The sequence below is a fragment of the Megachile rotundata genome, chromosome 2 (assembly GCF_050947335.1).
Source record: "Megachile rotundata isolate GNS110a chromosome 2, iyMegRotu1, whole genome shotgun sequence".
Taxonomy (NCBI): Eukaryota; Metazoa; Arthropoda; class Insecta; order Hymenoptera; family Megachilidae; genus Megachile; species Megachile rotundata.
This window is the reverse complement of record NC_134984.1, coordinates 8,965,617-8,990,196: the sequence shown is the minus strand read 5'-3', so window position 1 is coordinate 8,990,196 and position 24,580 is coordinate 8,965,617. Positions and strand designations below refer to the sequence as shown.

The 24,580-nt window shown below is 31.3% G+C and overlaps 2 protein-coding genes across 7 annotated transcripts in view; both read left to right on the top strand.

Annotated features, from left to right (window-relative positions):
* The window catches only part of LOC100881580 (uncharacterized), a 395,763-nt gene extending 381,768 nt beyond the window's left edge, over window positions 1-13,995 (top strand). For all 4 annotated transcript variants that reach the window (XM_076542275.1, XM_076542274.1, XM_076542273.1 and 1 more), the window contains one exon: window positions 1,712-13,995. In XM_076542275.1, the coding sequence (XP_076398390.1) occupies window positions 1,712-2,305 (594 nt within the window). In that variant the 3' untranslated portion in view covers window positions 2,306-13,995. The remainder of the gene's footprint in view (window positions 1-1,711) is intronic.
* A 1,163-nt stretch (window positions 13,996-15,158) lies between these two features.
* Ptip (PAX transcription activation domain interacting protein) lies at window positions 15,159-24,120 on the top strand. Of its 3 annotated transcripts, none has more exons than XR_013040819.1 (9): window positions 15,159-15,427; window positions 15,920-16,104; window positions 16,282-18,761; window positions 19,234-19,678; window positions 20,487-20,671; window positions 20,787-21,028; window positions 21,635-21,904; window positions 22,990-23,133; window positions 23,193-23,368. XR_013040819.1 is itself a non-coding variant. In XM_076540904.1 (9 exons), exons 1-9 carry the CDS (start codon window positions 15,332-15,334, stop codon window positions 23,984-23,986), a joined length of 4,176 nt encoding a protein of 1,391 aa, XP_076397019.1. In that variant the 5' UTR covers window positions 15,162-15,331; the 3' UTR covers window positions 23,987-24,120. The 3 variants fall into 3 exon arrangements, 2 of the variants coding, with proteins under 2 accessions (XP_076397030.1, XP_076397019.1); XM_076540904.1 differs by lacking the exon at window positions 22,990-23,133 and adding an exon at window positions 23,919-24,120 and having other exon boundaries at window positions 15,162-15,427; window positions 23,193-23,397; XM_076540915.1 differs by lacking the exons at window positions 22,990-23,133; window positions 23,193-23,368 and adding an exon at window positions 22,784-22,933 and having other exon boundaries at window positions 15,160-15,427.
* Window positions 24,121-24,580: the final 460 nt, after the last annotated feature.

Sequence of the window (24,580 nt, the reverse complement as noted above, 5' to 3'; positions counted from 1 at the left end):
TAGTTGTTTTTTTTTTAAAAGCAAACTGTTTGACGGTAAAAAGAAAATGAAAAATAAAAATGTTCGTCAGTTTTTATTACACAAAAGTATTATAAATCGCTCTTAGCTTAAAAAATACATGTACATGTATATATTTATTAATTAATCTAGTATGTTCGTATATTCCTATCAGAAGTCGATTCGTGCATCATTAATTTGAATTTTAAACTTTCAAAATGGCAGTACAGACTTTGTATACTAAATGAAATTGAGATCTAAAAAATGTGTATTTTTAGAAAATATAACTTCTTTAGACTACGTTTGATCAAGGAATATTATTATTAACGAAGTCATGGCAGTTGATTTCGTAAATAAATGAAAATCTGCAACATCTTACAGTGGTATTTCCCATATTTGCCACGAGAGGGACAATCACAGCGTCCATATTTACTTTCCTACAAATCCCCATCTATTTTCTTATTGTCTTTTAAGAGAAATGAATCTTTTAAAATAGCACAATATTTCTACATTTATCTGGCAATTTATTAATTTTCAACATAAATCTTCTTCCTTTTACCCTAATATTCTTCAAATGCACAACCATTCCATTGCCTTACTTTTCTGCACAAAATGTTTTATAAAAATTATGCAAAATCAAGATTATGAGTAATAACTTATTGCTTCAGATTATAGTTAAAATATTTGAAATATTCGACAAATCACCATTTTATTGTCTTATTTTTCTATGAAGTGTTAATAATATTTAATGTTAATCTTAGTCATGATGAAATGCGACTTTCATGACGCAACCTTCATATCTATCACTATCAATAGTTCACTTTAATTCTTTCTATCGAGTCGATTCGGCTGATCACAGCACTTTTTATCTGTAAATGCCGCCAGGTTGCAACAGTTCAAATCGTATCGGTTCTTTAATGACCCACCGAGTTTAAAGCATTATTTTTCCCTGATGAAGACAGAGAGAATGATTGTCCACGTTGAAAGTTAGCACATTTTTTCTTGATATTATTATACGTTATCCATTTCCCGTTACAAATCTCTTCAAAAAAGTCTGCAAAGACAAAGTATAATCCATTTTACCCTGTTCTGTTCTGTGCATTCGTGCAATGTATCCATTTATCGAATTTCATAAATCCAAATATACTTTATTAGTTTTACTAGTTTTCTTATGATGTATTATATAAAACAAGTTCATAGGGAACATTTAAAATTGAGGTGAAAAATTGTAATTGACAACAGAACTTCTGAATTATCTTAATATACTCTTCAAAGAACTCCAACATAGCAATAATTTAAACCGAGTGTAAATATCAAAAATTCGAACCAAACGCACTTAAAAATTTGTTAAATCCAACGAGCCAAACGAGCAAGAATAGTATTATTTAATAATAGGTAGAAATTGGCAGAACAGTCTGATCGATACATTTCCTGAAACTTATCAATAAGTCGATTAGTTCTGAAAGATATCCCAATCGTATCAAACTTGAAAATTTTCAAAACCCAACGATGATAACGATCTATTAGAAATACAATATATTCCGCTCGCATATATCTTTCGAGCAAAAGGTATCGGACAATAGAACTTTCCGCCGAACTCGATACGTTCTCCAAAGCATAGCAATAATTTAAACAGGTAATTTATACAATACCGTGCGTTGGTTTATCAGTTCCGCAAGGAGCAATCGATTCATCTGTACCGACGATATTTCAGGAGGACATCCAGACGAAATTCGAGCGGCAGTTTACGTCGTTAGAACTGGAGATCCGTAAAAGGGACGAGATAATATCGCAGCTGCAGGCGAGGATACAGGAATTGGAGCAGCGTGAGTCGCGGAACGGAGACGACTCCCTCGGGGATAGCACAGAGCACGATGCCTCGTTGGAGGAAGATCTGGATGACGATCGTGAGGATCATCCTTTCATGAGGGACGGTTCGGTGGACACGGTTCTGACCACTCGACCACATTACAAGCGTTCCTCGCCCACCACCGAGTCCGGCTCTCACAACAGGAGGTCGTGGGAGGAGCACTCCGAGGAGGAGACGCTGGAGCTCCAGGAGTTACCCAGCTCGATCGTGCCGCACAGTCTGTGGAAGGACGAGGTGGCGATCAACCTGGAATCGAACAGCGAGAGCAGTAGATCCGAGGACGAGTTCGACGACAGAGCAAGCGGCAGGACCGACAGCGACGACGAAGAGGAGGGTGAAGTACGTCGGCAAGGGCACAATAATTGGGAAGTGGCGATGCTCGCTCAGGAACTCGAGGCCAGACGAAGAAGCAGCGAAAACGCGAATCCGGGTTCCTAGCGCATTAACGAGATCCTAGATGTACTGTGTTACCTCACGAGCACGTTGCATCCCGAGGGCTGGTGTAACGAGCCGACAGCAGCCGGCAGTGCAGCGTTCTGCGAGAACGATTGTCCTTACTTACAGTTAGACTTCGATAGCATGACCAGCTGTAGGGAGACTATGATGTAATCCTGAAGTAATTCTAGTCGAGGGGATCGTTCCTTTTCTATTATGATCCTGAGCTTCTGTGTCGAGATTCGTGGGCCAAAACGTATCACCTCCGCGGGAGTGTACGCTTGTTTCTAAAGCCTGGACTAACTTAGGTGTTCGCCCGTTAAATCCTCACCTCTTTACGTTTTAGTCGCACTCTCTCTCTATGTACGTCCAGTGCTTGTTCTCGAGGTTTATTCTTCAATTTGATCACTGACCTGTTCGTTCCTTTCGTCTCGTTTTGTCATCACCTTCGTACGGGACTCTTCGTACGAAAGGACTTTGTGTTTTGTTTGTTAATGTGCTGTAATTGGTCCATTAGCGAACTGGAGGATGTTCTTTGACAAAGGTAAGGCGAAAGTGTACGAGTAAATTTTCTCGTACGAGATTTCGGGGAAATTAAAATTAGAGGAGTGCAAAACTGTAACAATTTTGTGTTGATGGAAATATTTTACCTTCAGTACAGATTTCTGTGCATGTTTGATAGCTTCACAAACACTATTATGACTTTAATCGGATTAAACTCGTAGTGATTTAACCTGGCTTGTCAGTAGATCGCTTCTAACTTTAATCGATTATCTTGATTGATTTTATTATCAGTCGAATTGAATAAGTCGATAAGAGTTTCTCAACATTTTGCAGTAGAATCTCGTTAAAAATTATTGGACCAGTAATTGTGTGTTCTTCGATATTTACAATATTATAACCCATTAAAATTGTCGTTTATTTTAAATCTTATTTGTTAATAATTTAACTGCTAAGGTTCACGTTTATGTATGTATTTTTATTGATAAGTTTAATACTAAAGCTGTATGATTGGGACAAGTTTCGTAATTAGTGCCTCTGTACTGTTTGCAGTTCAAACGGAGATATCTGGGTATAGCTTGGATAATCGCATTATAATATTGTTTACTTCGACAGAACATCAATACAATAGTACATATGCAGAGAAACGGTGCATTGATTAATTGTTTATCATAATTGGATATTATTCGGATAAGCTTCTGATATAGACTTCGAATTAAAAGAGAGACTAATGAAAAGAGAATTCGAGAACGACTATTTCCTTATTCGAATAGAAATGCATTTGAAGATTTTCGAATAATTCTTATTACATTTTGAAATTTATGATTTTTGGACTTGCAAGTTTAAAAGTTTCTACATTTGAAATTTTTTAATTTTATGAATTCTACTGATTTTATTCATTGATGAACTGGAGAATTTTTGTTTTTGAAATTTAAGAATTTCCAAATATAGACATCTCTCAGTTTGGAAAGCTCTGCAAGTTCATAAATCACTAGATTACTAGATTTATAGTTTTCTAGATATTTTGATTTCTAAATTTTTAGATATTTAGATTTGTCGTCTTCTGCCTTCTTAGATTTTTAAATTTCCTGATCTTTCAATTTCTAGATTTCTGAATTTATAAATTAAAAAATTGTATACTTCACTTTGAAACAACTGCTGCCTGGTTTGCCCAGTGCATTATTTGAATCACAATTTATTTTATATACATATCGATATCATAAAACAAATGACAAGTGACAAAATTAAATAGTTACTTGAATTATTAAAAACGATATTTCCAAAAAACGAAATCTCGTACAAGAAAGTTTCATTACACATTTTCAGCTTACTTCTGCATGAAGAATCGTCTTCTGCTTATGCCGCCATCTACATGGTTGGTTTGGACATTACCACGTTAGTGAAATTTTATATTCTTTATTCTAGATCGAATAAAACATAATTCGCATGATTTTACGAAAGAATGAGATAGAAAATAACTGTACGTGTCTGAAAAGTAACAATATAAGTTCTTTTGCAAATTTAAGGTTTATAGTGATTTAATCCTGTATTTAGATATTCATATCTAAGACGAAGACTTAAACTAAAAGTAATGTTTCGCGTACTATGTTAATAAGAACGAAGGTGCGAATATTTCTTAAATGTTACGCGTCAGCGGAATTATATATACCGTGTTACGTTTAAAATTAATTTATACGTAAGCTCGCGGTCAGTTTACAATATCTTACGTTTTGTCGAGGACTTCGTATTTGTTCGATTCTCGCACTATTGAAGTGTTACAAAATTTCCGAAAATTAGTTCGAAGAAAAATTTCTAGACTATACACGGTGTCCTTTTACTTGACAAAGTGTGGTGGTTTATTCTGTAGGTATAAACAAAAATCTAAATTATTGCAGTCATAATTATTTTTCTTCAAAATTATAAACAAATATTAGTAACAATTGTAGAAGATTAATTTTGTGCTTTTACCTCTTGATTTTTATTTATAGAAATAAATTGAGGAACTATCGCATAGTATTAATTAACAATACAGATATGTGTTAGAGAGTTTAATAGATTGATTGAGTTTCAGCAATGGAAGTGTTGAATTTTAATATATTTATAATCTAATCATTAAATGCGTAGAATGACACAATAAAATTACATACGTTTTCATGAATAACGTTTTGAACTATTTTTTAAATCTTAATTTTGTTATTGTATATCAAATTAAATTTTCTTAACTTACAAGTGACTTAACTTACAAGTAATTTGTTAGACTTAAAATTAGATAAATAAAATTTAGGTCTAACCCAATTATAATTTCGCTATAAATTATAATAAATTTTCTCGTTATATTCTTCTATAACATAAATTTTATTTATAACAGAAAGCTAGAAAAAACTAAAAAAAGCTCTGTAATTTTGTCATAAATATTATTGCATGATAACTATATGAAATGATTGGATACTAAATATATCGAACATTCTCACAATTACAAAATTTTCAATAACTTTAGAGTTATTAAACTCACTTTTGCATACGAGAATGGCTGCTTAAAATAAAAAATTGAAAATACTATGTAATTGATTTTAATAACATTAATTATACAAACAAGACAACACAGTCTTTTATACGCTGCTATAAGAAATTGATTGTTATTTATATAAAAGTATTTGCTTATAACATTGTCACAAAATATTGAAGAATTTTATCTGACACTTTTTGTTGTACCTACAGAATATACCTTCACATTTTTTCGGAAGACACCCTGTATACAAAAAGTGGCCAAACGGAGTCAAATCTGACCCATTTCTACTTTGTATTCTTACACAAAGTTTCATGTTTTATATCCACATCAATACCTGTCGGTAAGTATGAATTCTCAAGGTATAATTTCACAATAAAAATACATAAGTATTTTGTATTTATCTAAATCAATAATTATACTTTGTACATAGCAAATAACATACAATATTATGACTTTATTTTATAAATAATCTCAACATTGCAACAATTTGATGCAATTAATCGTTTAATTCGAAATCTCTTTATAAAAATAATCTTTCCATGTTTTCGTCTATTTATTTTTTCTCCCTAAACACTATTTATTTGTATCTTAAATATTTTAGATATCATCTATTTATATCATTGATATTGATTTGCATCATTGATATTAATCTCGGTTATGTATTATTCTAAAAGCACTCAGAGTGTACAGTAATCTCAATTTAGTACTTATGCATCTTATTCATAATCATTATCTATAATCAACTCCATATCTCGATCACTTAATTTTGTCTTCACAATAGTATTATCTCCGCATGAAACCGATATATATAATTATTCTTATTACGTTACTACTTTTTGAGAAATCGTTCTTACCGACAATTATCGACATATTGAAGAATGAGCACGAAATGGGCAAACTTGATTTCAAATGGCCACCTCTGCTTAAACATTATCTCGGTGAAATATCACGTGTATGGTACAAATTACGATTCTTTTATGTTATCCTAATTCAAACTATAATTCCAAAGCGTGACAGGAATAGTATTTTAACATGTTAATTGTCGCAGTCGCCATATTTACTGTGGCACATTACCATGTCGTTTACTGAAGATGTAATTATTTAATTTCTCAGTTTAGACTTTCAATTTTATTAGCATATTAACTTATTAATTGCTATTAGTATTAGCATATTAATATCGTTCGATTTCGTTATTTTTCATAGTGCAGAACGATCTAGTCAAAATATTGAAATAATTAATTACAGTTTAGGAATTTTTGGTTATTCAGTAATTGTTTCCGAGTTTGTGACTTTCACAATGTACATGCGTTTGTAAAAGCAGCAAGAATGTTGTGGAGGCTCTGTAAGGATTTATTATAATTTTTACGAAGAGGTGTTCGTGGAGCCATACGATATTAACCTTGAGAGAGTATGAGAAGTGCAATTATATTATTTTTAAGGGTCAAGCAATTATATTAGGTCTGTGCACGTAAAATGTTTATTCGATGATGTTACATCAGTTACAATTGATTCAAGTAAATCGCATTCGTTCTTTTACGATTCTTGATCATCTAAATGGGAATCGGTTTATGCGATAAATAAAAACTCTTTGAGTATCTTTAGCAGAGATTTAGTATTTCGAAAGTAATTTGCAAAAATTACTTTATACTTATCTTGATATTATAATATTTATTCTCAAAGTGTGGAGGGTTCAGGAATTTTAGTATTTGGAAATTTGGAAATTTGGAGATTTAAAGATTTGAAAATTTGAAAATTAAAAAATTTAGAGATTCAGAAATCGAACAATTTAGGAATATGAAGATTTGGAAATTCGAAAATTTGAAGATTTGAAAATTTGGAAATTTGGAGTTATAGTAACTTAAAGATTTAGAAATACGAGAATTTGAAAATTTGAAGATTCGTTAACTTGAGAATTTGGATACTTTTAAATTAAGAAATTTGAAAATATAAGAATTTAGAACTTCAGGAATTCGGAAATTATAGAAATGGAGATTTTACCGATTCTAAAATTTACATATTTAAATTTACGTATTTCCTTAATCTAGCAATGTGAAACGTTAATTTAAAAAATTAATAACTTGATATCTTTGATATTTAAGAATTTGTAAAGTCGAATATATCAACACTCTTGTAATAAAAAACTAGTAAAGTATTTAAAAATTTGCAAATTGAATGTTTACAAATTTTTGAATTTAAAAACTTGTAAATTTGGAAAATTTGGAAAACCGAAAAGAAATGAACAATTTTTAATTAAATAATAATACAATGTCTTCTAATTCTCTACTCTATGAATTTACGTATACAGCAAAGTGTCAAATATGGCATAATCCACGCATTCCACACGATTTATGCTGATCCTATTAATAAATCAAATAAATGTGAAAGCGTCAACAAAAATCACTCGATTATCTCAATCCGTAACATAAAATACCCAACACAATATATGCAATAAATTACAGATATTTCTTGCTAATGTAAAGTGTAACGATTCTTTCAAAAAACACATTTTACGTGCACCGATCTAATATTTTCACATTACACAACTTCTCCCTCTCCGAAAATTCGTACGATCCAATTTATCTAAACACCAATAAAGTTTCTCTTTGTCCACGCGCAAATAAACTACAGTTTCGAGTTAAACGATTGATCAACTTATTTTAGCATCAAATAGGCACAATAAGTGGCTGAGTATGAGTATCCTCTTGATTGCAAATCATTAGATAGTGTTTCCATAGTTGCGTTTAATTAACTTTATTAATTGGTAAATATTGACAAAAGGATACACCTTGGCATATTTTGATTTTATCTTCTTGAATAGCTTCGTCCTATAACTTAATCAATCATTGTTTATTACAAAATTATTAACGAAAAAATATTTGGAAAGATATTAATCTAAACTGACTAAATTGTGTTTTATAATTCATGATATTCATTCATTTTTAATTATAAAATATGTTAAGTTGAGTTAGAAATAGTACTCTTCAAGCTAAGATGAGGTGGGGTAAGTTCGTAAACGGGGCAAGTGCGTATAGAAGCTATTTTTATTACAATATGAGCGAAATTTCTCCATTTAGTATGTTTGTTTCCTTGTTTTGTTTCACTATATCCCCATCTATATTTCAGCCAAGAGTACTTGTTTGCAGTATAGAGTACTTGCATAATGCAGTATAAAGCATTTTATAGCAGATTTGTTAATAATTTTGCTCTTGTCCCATTGCACATGAAATAAAGTTTCAAAGTATTTAACTTCAAGTTACGCTCTTACCCCATTTTCGGGGAAAGTACAGAGTAGTTGACATTTTAAACAATTTCCTATCAAAATCAAAATGTACAAGGAAAATTAAGGTTCTAGTTAATATTAATTAAATAGTAGTAATTGTGCAAAGCGTTCGATATCGACAGCGTTAAGTATTTACATAGCAGACTGAAAATACTTACGTTTAAATACCAACTTTTACAAAAACCAGTCTGCACTTACCTCACTTCACCTTACATGAAATTCAAAATAATTGAAATTCAGATTGATAAGTTCACCCGTTATTACATCCTCAGTAGGTGTGTGCAAATACTAAATCACCAAAATCAACAAATTTTTCTTTGTCAGATTAGAAATATTTTTACAAATATTTTATGGTTAATAACTGTTTAATGAACAATAGCCATAGTTATAGGGAAAAGTTACTCAGGAGCATGACGTTAATAATGTCAAGATCTAGATCATTAGGGCTGTGTTCCATTTTGTCAATATTTACCCTTCATTTCAACTATAACTTTGTCCATAATACAATTTAATAGATAAAGTGAAAAAAGGAGTATTAAGTTTCTCATCTAAACATGTCTTTCCTACTGAAGACGTGATTTTTAATCCCAATTAAATTCAAGTAACCTTAATTGAACTGTTCGCGATTGATTTAGTCGAAACGGATACAGCGTCATTTTTATTACACAGAAAATTTTCACGTGTCGATTTGTTTATAAATACACATAAACAGGAATAAATGTGTATATGTTTGTACACAGGTATATTATCTCTACAAATCAATCTTTTGTAATTTGCAAGCTTTATTTTCGAAATGACCCTGTATCCGTGTCAGGATTAATTCGAATGAAATTTCGTTTTAAAAGCTCGATTTGCTTTTCGTTAACGACTGCAATTAGTCGAAACTTGTATTTCTGTTCGAATTATACCGTCGTTGCATTGTAAATAATCACAGGTGCCTGAGAGGATATTATACTTGGGATAATTAGAATTAATGAGTAAGCACCTACCGAAATGTGTAACTGTGTACACCGGACGGACGATAATTAATTACTAACGATAAAGTCAGGTTTCTCGAATCTTTCTGCGATTATCCTTTTCAATTATCTGCCTTAGCCAATTGCGTGCCACTCGTTAAACATTTCTGTAACGAATGAACGTTTTCCTTCTTTTTGTTACTGTGTACTTACCTTTATACACTACGTACAATGATGGCCAGTTACTTAGAAACGTTTCATAATTCAGGAAACAAATGTAGCGAACGTTTTAGAAACTTTTGCATGACGAAGTTATGACTGAAAGGTACTCAATGTTTTTTATCAAAAATATTAAAGAAACTTTATTTTTAAAACGTAATTTACATATCCTTTTAATTATACCGTTATATTGTAATGATAAACAAGTGTTCAACTCTAAATTAAAATTTTCAGCAGTGTCAAATAACAACGTTATTTACTTATTTATTGTTTGTAGTAATCATGTAAAACAACATGTATTTCACAAATAGTTCAGAAACATGTTAATATTAAGAATACAGCAGGGTTTAAATAAGGCAAGTGCAACATAATAGCAGAAATAATAATAGAAGTGATAATATTCTGCAAAGTTTTTGATTTAATTACTAATTGAAATCTAGTTTATAATGAAAACACTATATTTTTAATTTCAGTTAAAAGTATTACAATTATCATAATCTTTAATTACAAATTTAATTTTGTATTATCAATTTACATAAACCAAAATTAAGCATTGAAATTAATCTTTATTTATATGAAATTTAATTAAATAGTATATCATAATCTTTAGTTAGATGAAATTGAATTAAAAATTAAATTTGTATTATTATTTAAAAGTTGTGTCATTTAACGATTGGAGGTTAATTATTAATTAAGCAAATGCTGAATAAAATTTAATCAGTCCAATAATTAGACAGACGAGAAATAAAAATTAAATTTTAATTTACAATAAGAAAATCATTCTAGTAACAACTATAATTTAATTCTCAGTTAAGCAATTTTAATTGTTTGACTGAATGGAATAATAAAAAATTCCAAGATATAAATGACACGATATGATCAAAAGGACAAAATATAAATTATGCAATAGTATGTTATTTATAATAACAATAGCAGTATATTTGTTGACGCTTGCTTTGGAATTTAAATCTATTCAAAATATTGTTTCTCTCCTTTCAAGCTATTTATAAACTGTTTGAAAGCAGATTGAACCAGATTCGAAACTATTTACAATACAGGGTGTTCAGAATTAAATCAAACACTTTCAGATCTCCCCTTCGTTTTGAATAATGTAAAAAATATTTTAAACAAGATTTAGAACATGATATGTTTTAAAAAACACAAGAGATATTTACCTATATTATAACGTAATATTACAATGTAATACAATATATTATAACATATTAATATATTAGGTTATATGATGATATACTAATATTTGTAATATTAGTATGATGATATACTAACATTACTAATATTAAATCATATATTATAACCTAATGAAAAACTCCTTTTGTCCCATAATAATAGTAGCAAGTAAATATTCATACAGAAATTATTGAATGCAGCTATATGTTATATTTTAGAAAAAAATTACGAAGCCGTCACTCAAAATCAATATTCAATGACTTTTGTCATTTGTTTTACATCTCTCAATTTTTAGGTTATAATTATTACGAATTATAACTGTTCTAATTTCATCCGCTGATCGAAACCAATTGATTTCAGTTGAATATCAACCCACTATAAAAATAAAATAAAACAAAGGGGTTATACTGAAAACTATGAAGAAAGACAGCTCTAATAATTTTAAACTCATAGGGAAATATAGGGAAAAAAAGATTAGCAGTCTAGGAATCCGACAAATTTAAAATACAGTAACGAAATTATTGAAAAATTCAGAAACTATCATACGATTATATATGAGTAAGGTGAAGTGGGGTAAGTGCAGACTGGTTTTTGTAAAGTTGGTATTTAAACGTAAGTATTTTGAGTCTGCTATGTAAATACTTAACGCTGTCGATATCGAACGCTTTGCACAATTACTACTACTACTTAATTAAATAGGACCTTAATTTTCCTTGTACATTTTGATTTTGATAGGAAATTGTTTAAAATGTCAACTACTCTGCACTTTCCCCGAAAATGGGGTAAGAGCGTAACTTGAAGTTAAATACTTTGAAACTTTATTTCATGTGCAATAGGGCAAGAGCAGAATTATTAACAAATCTGCTATAAAATGCTTTTTACTGCATTATGCAAGTACTCTATACTGCAAACAAGTACTCTTAGCTGAAATATAAAAGGGGATATAGTGAAACAAAACAAGGAAACAAACATACTAAATGGAGAAATTTCGCTCATATTGTAATAAAAATAGCCTGTATACGCACTTGCCCCGTTTATGAACTTACTCCACTTCACCTTAATATTCCTAATTTATTGTTTAATTTAATCTAGAGTTTTGATAATAAATATTGCGTTCTATATTAATTTTCTCTTGCTACTATAATTATAAGACAAATTAAACTCAACCTAATATAATATAGTTATAATATAACAGTCACATCAATGGCCATACACCTCAAATTCAAAACTGTGATTTGGCAAAATAAATATGAGGCAAAATAATGTTTATAGTATATCAAATTGGCACTTAAAGTTTAATGAAAATACATACACATTCGTAACATACAATCTTTACTTCGTTGAAACAAGCAATACAGCTTAGTATTGTCAATTAGCAAATGTTTAATTCAATTTTTAGTTCTCAAGTAGTAATTTAATTCATAATATCATTTTGTGGTTATATAATTTTTTTTGGAACACTCTGTACATCATATAGAAGTATGAGATGTATCCCGTACTTTTCCGTCACATACGGATATTCTAAAAAAAGAATTGTACACTGGCATGATAGGTTTCCCTAGAGTAAATAACGTTGTTGAAGAAGAAAGCCTCACCACTTGCATGCAAATGTTTACACGAGAAAATTTTACTGCTTGAATGCGAAAATGGCTCGTGCTGACTAAACACAATACGTGATCGTCACTGTACATCCAAAAACGGTATTCGCGACAATAATCGAAAATTCTTTTTTCAGTTTCATGCATAATTAATTAGAATCTGAATATTTATCGCGAGCATTGTTAATCTGTAAGATTAAATTATGACGTAGTGATTTTTATCAAATCTTTAAATTGATATGCGATAAACGCTATTTTACGTCATTACGTGCTATTTCCATCAAGTAATATCAGACTTATTAATATATAATGTGACATAATTAACAAAAATTTATAAAATCATAAATTGAAAATGAAGTTACAAATCATAAGTTAAAACTATGTTTGCGTTACAAAAGTCAATATCTTTTAATCATAATACCTGTCATGTAAAATGTTGAAATAGAACGTTCGTCGCATTTATTTCTTAAATATGAAACATTAAGTATCTGGCCGCCGTTTTACTCGCCATCACTTCATTTGATACTTGTTAAATAGGAAATAATAAAATAAATTATAAATCTGTTGTTACGATGAAATATATAGCTATATACATACACATATATCACACGACTACACGAACACGCGTACACATAATAATATGTACATGTAGGTGGAGGAATTTTAATTGTATGATATCGACAGATTAATTTAAGAACCTTACAAATTGTCCTTAGATCTAAGGTTGGCGCAATTTTTAATTCCTCGAATTCTATTTACCCGTGGTTCCCCATCCCAACTTCTTCCACATGCCTTCATTTCTGTACGTAATCATTTTCATTTATAAAAAGCTGCACCACGAAAAGAAACATGCGAAAAGAAAAATTTCGACGAATGAATTAACAAACATACATACATGTACACATAATAATAATAATAATTTAATTAAAAAAACGAGAAAAATTAATGGAATTATATAACGTATACTGACCAGACCAAGCTCAATATTTCTAGAGTCTTTACAAGATAAATAAATCTGTTAAGTGACAAATGAACTATTAATATAAGAGAGGAAATCTATTTAGAAAACTTGTACATACTAGCCTATAATTTATTTATCTATGAATGAGAGGGAGAGAGAGATATATACGAGCGAATGTCGACGACAAGAAGAGATATAGGAAAGGGAATTGTATATCGTGTGCGTGATAGAGAGAGAAAGAGCGAAAGAACGCCAGAGAGCAAGAGAGAGAAAGAGAGAAGAAAGGAAACGAGAGACAGACAGAGAGATAGAGAGCGAGTGCGAATGAAAGGGACGAAAAGAGTGAAAGAGAATGAGAGACGGAAAATTCAAGAAATGCGTAGATTTCGATGGAATATACAGTGAAGAGCATTTTAGATGCTGATATGTACCTACTACGCGAATGAAAAGAGTATACAATAAAGTAAACAATGTTTTCAAATATCGTATCATTTTTATTTACGCAAACACAATACTTATCTCATAAAATAATAAAATAATGCATATTATTGATATTAATTCATATTAATTTCAAATGAAAAACATTTTAGATGATTTAATGAATTTTAAACGGAAAGTATTTTATTTAAAGTTTTCAAATACTAAGTTGCTCAACTCCAATTATTTATTATAATGTTTCTGTTATCGGCTTTCACTTAAAAAAATTATAAATTATAAATTATTTCCTGCTTAATTAAAAATTATCAGTTGAGTTATATAATAAATACGTTCGATATTATTAAAAATTATTTAAATATCTCGATACAAATATTGCACGGCATACTTTTTGTAATTAAATTCAGCTTAGAGAAAAGAAAAAAAAATTAAGCTTGAAAAAAATATTCTTAATTTCATTTTGTTGAAACCATTAATTAATTTATATTTTTAGACGTTATTTTAAATAAAATTATATATTTATATTTAATGACTACTTATATTAAAAAATAACAAGGTCAATGATATTAAAACAGACGAAGAAAAATTTTATAATTAATCATGTATGAAATTAAAATAGGTTCATAATTTTCGTACTTAATTACGTTTGTTTTTATATTCTCAAAATATTGAAACAATAACACGATATTTTATTTAAAAGGAAAAGCACTTTAAAATAGTTAATTTTGTTACCTACATTTTTAATTAAAAAATATTTTTTTTAATGTTTTTTGTAAATAAAAAATGTTGTTTAAATGAAAAATATTTGTTTAATTAAAAACTTTATCCATTCCATAATGTAATCACAATAATCACCAACATTAAGTAGTATAAATTTAAATATTAAATAATTCTTATTTCAATAGCTATATTTATCATATTTTGCTTTTGAAATCTACCTCTAATTTCGCGCCATTATTAAATAACTCAATCACTGATTAGAAATTAAATAAATACAACTAAACATGAAAAACATTTTTTTCTTTAAAAAAAGAAAAAACTACGCCATTTCAAATTTAATAACAAAAATACAGCTATTTTACAATTATTTTAATATATTTTCAAACGTTTTTAACAAAATAAATGTAAAAGTTCTGTCACTCATTGCAAATGAACATTTTCTGTGTTCAAATCGAGCGCACTCGAAGTTTTCGATATATATCGAAAGCGGTGTACAATCGTTTAGCTATGAAGTAGCTACATAACCTTGCGATCATAATAATAACAAAAGCGTCGCGGCTGAGTTTTGTTATCAAATATTGTGTGTGCTCTAATTCTGTTCCAATAAATGCACTGTTTTGTTGTGATGTGGAAAACGTGATTTAGCGTACAATTTTCAAAGAATGGGCGACATAAGGGCCGGTCTCGAGGAATTGAAACTCGACGGGGCCCTTTTCGCCGATGTTAAATACTACGTCAGCGGCGAAGGTGATCCCAAGGTATGTCACTTTATCGTTTCCCGCGTTTTTCTTTTGCCGCTAATATAATGTCATTAATTTCATAATTGATCTTACTGTAATACGACTATTGGAAATTATAACTCGCTTACGATTATTTTAAATTAATAGCGATACGCGTGGAAGAGGTTATAAAATGGAGTCAAATTTAACAGACTGTAGCTACTGTATAAAGATGATATAAAAGATTTGAAAAATTTAAATTATATAATTTATTTTAGAGGAAATTGTATATCTGCATAATTTACAGATTAAAATTTAATATTATTTGCACTAATTATTCATTTTTTTTAAATAATAGAATTTAGATTTAATAATTATTTAATAGTATTGAATGAAATAAATAATTGCTTCGTATATTATAATTCTGTACATATATATGTCCCTTTGAGATCTTAATCACATGTTAATGCATGCTCGTAATTCCTCGACAAAAAACATAACTCGACCAAGGATGTTTTTAATTGTTTGCAGATTTTAAATTTACTACAAGAAGGAGGTGCAGAAAGATCAAATTATTTTAGTGATTTTGTTACACATTTAATAGCAGGCTATGATGCGTTGGAAAATGATATATCTGCTGCAAAGGATATCTATGAAATACCAGCAGTTACGCAGAATTGGATTTTATATTCTGTCAAATGTAACAAACTTTTGCCGTATCCTAATCTATACTACTTTTAATTTATCAATAACATTTTTTTCGTTATATAACCAAGTTATTTGTATAATAAATCATTAATGTTTTTTAATTCTAAGAAAATATTAAGCTTTCATATTATTACCATTTTCATAATATAAACCAATTAATTTCCTTAGCAGTATTATTAATATAGACCACACTATTTTTCACCTGAAGATACACAATTATTTTCAAATGTACGAGCATGCATATCTCAGATAAGTCGTGCAGACAGTAAGAGTCTATGGGCGATGATCACTTTGCAAGGTGGTAAATGTCAATTACGTTTAGATCGGTATTGTACACATTTAATTACTGGGAAGGCAACTGGATTGAAATATGAAACTGCGATAAGGCATCCGATTCAAATTGTAACGCCAGATTGGGTAACAGAATGCTGTAGAAAAGGAACGATTGTAAATGAAGTAGAATACCACCCAAGACTTTTAATATACCCGAATAGTTCTACAGCTCTTATTACTGGTTTTATGGATGAAGATACAGAAAATAGTGCAGCGCAAGAAGAACAAGATAGAACTAAAGCCATGTTGGAACAACTTAAACAACGTATGCCATGGAATCAACCAGTTTCAAGTCCACCTGTTTCTTCCAATACTGCACATAATTTGAATGCTGCTAATGCACCGGTAACGACGATTCCTTATCCAACTAATGGTCCCAATAATGTTAATAACCAACAACAGCAACAACATCTTCTACGACCAATTGCTACGACAAGTTTGTCCAATGCTTCTACAGTTGCATCTTCTGTATCGGATCAAAATGTTAATCAAACAAATTGGATACCACAAGGCTCCCAACAAAATAATGTTGCTCAAATAAAATCTGTGCCGCCACAGCTGCAACAACAACAGCAACAACCACAACCACAACAAGAGTTATCTCCTCAACAGCAACCACAACAGCAACAAATGAATGTACAACATTCACTATTACAACAACAACAATTGAATCAACAGCAGCAACAACAGTTATCACAGCAACTTACACAACATCAACAATTACAACAACAAACATACACTCAACAACAGCTTTTAAATCAACAACCATCTCCACAACTAGCATCTCAACAACTCATAAATACACAACAACAACCACTCACACAGCAATCATTAATACCACAACAACCACAGATAAACTCACAAATACCTCAACATCAAATATCATCACCTCAACAGTTACTAACCCAACAAAAACAATTAAATCAACATCAAATACTTTCACAACAACAAATAAGTCAACAACATTTATCACAACAACAACAAATCACTCCACAGCAACAATTAGTTCAACAACAAGTGCAATTAACGCCACAGCAGCAGCAACAGATAGTTTTGCAGCAACAACAACTTCCTGCACAGCAACAGATTGGAGCACAACCACATCAGTTAAATCAACCACAAGCTCCGCCGCAGCAGCTTACATCCGAACAGCGGCAGCTCATATTACTACAACAACAACAACAGCAGCAACAGAAAATACAACAAATTTCACAGCAGCTGCAACAATCTGCACCTCAGGGTTCACAACAATTCGTTATAAGAGACGGTCAGTTACAGCAACAGCCTCAAAATCAGCAACTAATGGGACCGAATCAACAAGGTTTTATCGTACAAAGAGATTCTCAGTGGCAGCAACAACAATATCATTTACAATTGCAACGACAACAGCAACAGCAAATAGGACCACAAAGACCTAGCGGACAATGGACACAGCAGCCGCCACAACCGCCAAGGCAGTTGATTCAACTGGACGCTCAAACCCACCAACAACTGCAGCAGATGGATCCTCAACAAAGAGCTCAGTTTATTCAAAAGATTCAGAAACAAAGAAACTTGTTGCTGCAGAGACAGATGCAGAATCGCCAAGCGCAACCAGGAGCACATATCGCTGTTATAAGGAGTCCGGGTAAACCCGTGCAACCCGGTGGTTTGCAGTGGGTTCAGCAACCACGATCGCAAATGATAGGACCACAAATTGCTCAAACACCTGGCCAAAAACCGGTACACCCAGTGGTTCAACCACCAGCTTTGACGCCGATCAACTCTTCTAACCAAGTAATTGTGCAAACCGGACAAAACGTGCAGGGTCCACAGGCGGGTCAACCCGCCCAGGCGTTTCAGCAAGCTCAGCCTTTAACTCCTCAACACATAGCGCAATTACATATGCAGAAGCAGCAACAGATCAGGTTGCAGCAGTTACAGCATCTACAGCAACAACAACAGCAGCAGCAGCAGCAGCAACAACAACAGCAACAAGGCGCACAGCCAGAACCACCTTTGACTTCATTGCCGAACAACGCTCAGATACCGCCAGATCAGCAGTTGGTTGTTAACGCAAAAACGAAAACTGCCTTAGCGAATATGCTGACGAACAGATTGCAAGGTAGCGCAGCCGAAGGTAGTGCAGCTGGTCAGTTAAGATTAATGACCGCTCAACACAGACCACCACCTCCACCGTGCCAGGATCCTCAACTTCTTGCCGCCTATCAACGGAGAACTGTGGGGAACATCGCAAACGGGGCACCACCAGGAGCTCCGATAAAGATGCAGTACGCTCCTGTTATGCCTCAAGCTAAGGCTCAGTTCTATGGCCACAATCCAAATCTAAAACGTACGCTTTTATACAGTTCAAAGCTGTTACTTAAATATTTACCCCCTCTCTGCACCTCAGTCTTTCAGAACATAGAACTTCTAGAAATGTGTTATCACAAATGTTGACTTGAATGAAACTTTATAGTTAGACGTTCAAAAAGTTAGGACAAGATTATCCACATAGAGCTGAAGTATTTAAGAGAGATCGTATTTTGTCTTCTGTCTTATGGAATACTTGTAATTGTACTAGTCAGGACTGTAATTTATAAAGGCTTAACTATATTTGACGGTTTGAACTAACTATTAAAAACGAGCCATATTTTTTACGTACAAGTTTCATTAAAATTAGTGCAAAGTACTTTGACCGGTCCCCTTGATTAAACTTTTGGACGATCTTAAAAAATATGTTATAGGTGAAGCGTCCTATAGAATACTCGAATGAAAGAAACTAATCTTTCACGAATAATGGGACGCGTTATTTGTGTTTACAGTGCCACCAGATCTGTTTTTGCTAGGTTGTATCTTTGTTATCGTCGAATACGACGTGCAACGTCCAAACGACGTGTCCGTTTGGAAGCAAGTGATCGAGAGACATGGCGGAGAAGTGGAGCCTCAATATTGCACGCGGGCTACCCACGTGCTCGCGATCACGCAGAAACATCCAACCGTAGTGCAGGCATTACGTGAAGGGAAACGTTGTGTCAGCGCACACTGGCTGTCAGATGTTGTCAATAAACAGCAGGTACTACCACCTTGGCACGCGCTGCATTTTCCAACGCCATTCAGCTTGACAGAGCTTCCGTGCGCGAAACAAATTGTATCGTTGTCTGGATTTGAAGGGGAGGAACGCGCGAAAGTGAAGTACATGCTGGAAGCGCTGGGAGCTAAGGTTACCAATTACTTCACCAGGCACAATACGCTCCTCGTTTGCAGAAGGTAGAGACGTTAGTTATGACCATGTTTTTATTTTTTTCGTTTCCGTTTACGTAACACGTTCCATATTGTACGCTGAGTTTTCAGGGAAAAAGATAATCTTGAGAGGTAGACGATGCTAAACTGGCAAGAAGAATTCTTCATTTTTCAAATTTCAGTACAAAATGTCACATTGAGTGTTTTAACATTGCACCTTTGTACTATTTTGTGCAAAATACTCTAAAGAAGTGATTTGTACAAAATAAAATATGTGACTCTATTTAAAAAAAGTCGAGATAGCCATAGTTTCGCTATCGAAACAAAGTATTTTCAAACTTATTATCGCTATTTATTATACACTCCATACCGATAAATATTAGTTCGTAACATTTCTTATCACATGGCCTTAAATAATTGGAAAATTGTGAACGTTACACGAAACACATGTACATTTTACTGTTTTCAGTTGGTTTCATTTATTTGTCTTCATTCCAATCAATTTCATAAAATCAGGGGATTAATATTATATTACTTTATTATAATATTAAATAACAAATTTAATTTTTTTAGTATACATAAATTTGCAAGTTCAAAAGCAGTTATGTTGAATTGCTTTGAAACTTTCAAAACATGAAATTTTTGTTTTTAATAATTTTTATTTTGAAATTGAAGAAATGTAGATTTTTGATTGACCTGGCCGTGCCTGGATTAAAAATATACGCTGATTAATTTAGTGTATAGTTTTCCTCAATTCACACAATTTGGAACGTGTTAATTCATTGTCTCATTAATTATTAACCGCCATCCACTAATTTGATGATAAACATTTCAGACCAGACGGTCAAAAATACAAAAAGGCTCGAGAATGGCAAACTGGAGTTGTGAACGCTCAGTGGTTGACGGATTTGTTGTGCGGGCAAATGAACGCGCTACATCAAACCGAAAATCCAAAATACCAGCAGTACAGTTTGAGCAATCCTTTCAGATTGGATTATTCGCTAGTACCTCTTTTAATGGGTATAACATATTTTATTAAATTATATTATCAAACAAAAATTTCAATTTTTCTTTGGTCTTGTCTCTACGGTTTTAAATTCATTGACTGGACTGTTAAATCGTATTTCTCTTTTAGGTGCATGGAAAATGCCAATAAATATTACTCAGGAATCATACGATAAAGTAAAACAGGTTGGTCAGGGTCCAAATTCGATACGAAAATACAAGAAGCCACGGTTAGATGTCCCGTTGCTGAATAAAGATCCACATTTATTGGGCTTAGATGAACCAATTGTTGTGAGCAATCCTGATCCACCGGCTCCAGATAAACAACCGAGAATATTATTCTCTGGTATTAATCCTAGGAAGCATGCGAAGGTAACTCATACGTTCACTGTGCTGGTATATAGTAATATATGTGAACTCGCAAACCTGGGTTTTGGGTAAACGTCCAAGAATATATTGAATTGGCAAACTCACGTGTTTTACTTTGATTGAAAATGATTACTCGTTGAACTGTAATAAATACTCCGTAGAAGAAAGACCTGAAGGCCACAGATGTAGTTGCCAAATCTAATAATATACTTGGTTGGATTGCAAACTATTCCCAAAACCATTGAATACCAAAATCGTTTATTAGAGGAAATGAAGTATTGACGTTTCTTTATTTTTAATGATAGTTTAAACATATTTAAATATTCACGATATATTATTAAAGACTGATACTTGATATAATATAGGTGTATGCAAGAAAGTGATTTATGACCACTGCAGGTGTAAAATGGTTTACAGAATCATAATCAATACATGAAACATATGAAGCGCGTAGTTAAAATTGCCAAGAAAATTAAAAATTTGTTTAACACTTTGATTTAAGAACTTGTTCAGTTTTTGAACATAAAATTTTTGTTACACTATAATTCATAAAACAACGTAATAAAAACGATTAATACGATTTAATAACATGGTTCGTTCATTTAACAGAGAATTCGGGAGTTAGGTGGTGCGCTGGCAGCCAGTTGGAGAGATGCAACTCATCTCGTGATGTCAACACCTTTGAGAACTGTAAAGTTATTGTGTTGTCTATCACGTTGTAAATATATTGTCACGTTACAGTGGTTATTAGATTGTTCCGCAAGGAACACGTTTTTAGATGAAAGCGGTTACACGCTTGGAAATCCAGAATTCGAAAAGAATTTTGCTTGTAATATTGAAAAGGCTCTGGCGAGCCCCAATCGAGGAACAGTACTTAAGGTGATTTTTCATCGTTATCTTAAGTAATTATTTAGTTTAATCCTTTGCAAACGGAACTGTTTGATACCTGAACATCTGCTTCGATGAGAGGTTTTGGAAGCACGTAATGACGAAGTGATATACAGGGGATACTTGAAATTTTTGTCATATTTTGTTTCAAAAAGCTTAATAAAAATATTTATTAATGATATTTCACGGCCTAGTATGTTGCATTGTAAAATACTTTTTGGAACAATCGCTCATACATAGTCCTGATTTATTTGACAAGGGTCATAATATTTTGTCTTTTATTATGTCCCTTTAACATACCAAGCAATGATACGTAAAAGATTATTTTACCTTTATGCGATAAATATTTATAATTGGTACACATTGTATCATGAAAATCGCCGATAAGTTTATCACTCTATTAACTTATAAACGTGCTATGTGATATTAACTTTGTGAAACACAACATAATTAATCCAGGAAAAACCACTGTGTGTTTATGCATGATAAGAAATGTTTTAATAATTTTATACAGACATGCATTTGCAAAGGGTTAATCTATTTATTAGAAATAAATGTTGACGAAATACAAATACGGTACTGGCAGTATTTACTACATCACTCCTGAACTTACATATTTACATAACATAGATAAATTCCATAACAATATCATTGATACAATGATTTGTATTAAATTTATTTTGATCAAAATAGTGAACTACACATTTTTCTAATATGTATATATGCTTTAATTTTGGAGGAAATGTATAACTATATGTTTATAATAAAATGTAACAAGAATACTGCTATACTTCACCATGAATTTGAATTATGCCATGTTACAGTCAATAACTAATAATAATATAATTATATTTTATATTTTTCTGACAGCCCTGCAAAACATGAATTTTTGAAGTATACACATCTATTGAAATTTCTTAAAATCATGTTCTATGAATAAAAACTTCGATAATATTTACTTGGTACTAATAATAGGAAAGTTATTAATGATAACACGTTTAATAATTAAGTGATGCAATAAATATTTCAAGTACTGTAAACATTAAACGCTATTAATTTAATATCTTATCTACCAGATACTTGTTAATAGACTTTTGGATATCAATAATTACTGTCTAAAAATAATTGAATTGATCTATAATCATTAATGATTACTGTGTAAGTCAATTTAATTCATTACTATCGTTTTATGAAGCGATGATACTACTGGTCTGCAAGCGGTAGGTAAGGTGTTAAAAATTCAATATTATTTAATTAATAAATTTTATTCATCGAATAGGGTAAAATATTTTATGTTACACCAAGTGTAATACCTTCGCCACCAGCGATGGCAGAAATAATCGAAAGTGCGGGTGGAACGATGGAAAAAACGCGAAGATCTATTGCACAGATCCAAGAGTTGAATAGTAATAAACTAACTTATGTCATCGTCACTCATGAAACCGATCTTCATCTTTTATCCGACGTTTTACGTGCAAATATCAGTAAGTAGTTTCTTCTAAATATCCCAATTGACATTTCAAACGCTGAAACAGAACAAAAATGAGGTAAACTGTACTAATTTTAGCATTAACTGACACACTTATTTTTAGTAATGATTTACAACTGTTACTATATTTAGTATTATTTTTCCAAATGTGTATTTATTTTTAAATAATATCATGTTTTTTATATTAATTTCAGACTTTCTTAGATTTCTACATAATTATTTTATATCAATTGGTACACTGATTGTGAGTTTCAATCACTATTTCAAATGTGCTAATTTTACTATTATATTTTATTACTTTTTCAGTATATTCCATGATTAAAAATCTTTAATTATAATTGTTTCTTTTTGTCCTTCTATTTGTATAAATCAATTTTAATGTGACATAAAAACTCAATGAATAAATTTGCCCATTTGAAGTTAAGTTTTAGGTTAAGATGCTAATCGTTGTACAGTTTACCCTATACAAAAAGTCAGTTTATATGCATTTGTCTCTCATGTTTACAATATTTATAGGTGTGTTCAGTGCAGAAATCGTATTAGGAGCAGTTGCACGACAATACTTCCAAGCAGAACAAATCTAAACAGAGAGCAGTTTCCAAAATACTGCATTTTAATTCCTGATACGAGCTTACTAAATTCTTAGTGAGCTATTTTGGAGATGAAAATTTTTGCTTACCTTCTTCAATGGGACAATAAAGAGCATAATTTTATGATACAGGAGGAGATATTTTCACTGATAACATTCCATACCTGTCCTTTCATAATTCATTTTTCAACATAACATATTTTATAACTGCTTAAAATTAGACAATTTAGTAAGATTGCTTTTTAACGTATAAATATATTCTTATCGATCATTATTATTAAGATATGTTATTTTAGCATTTTGTAATTATTTTTTCCACGATACTGTCTCTCTTTAATCGAATATACTTCCCATCTTTTATCGCATATATAATATACACATATCATTCTAGTTTGTATTGTTGTACACTTATTTTCTTCCATTTTATATGTTCCGCTTACACTTTAGAAAATGATTTATGTGTAAGAGTGTATAATTGCAAATAAACAGAAATACGTATCATTGTGTTCTCTTACTAATCGCGATGCGCCATTATTCGTAACATCATCAAGATCATTTGTAAGGATATTTGTACAGCTCGTGAATTGTA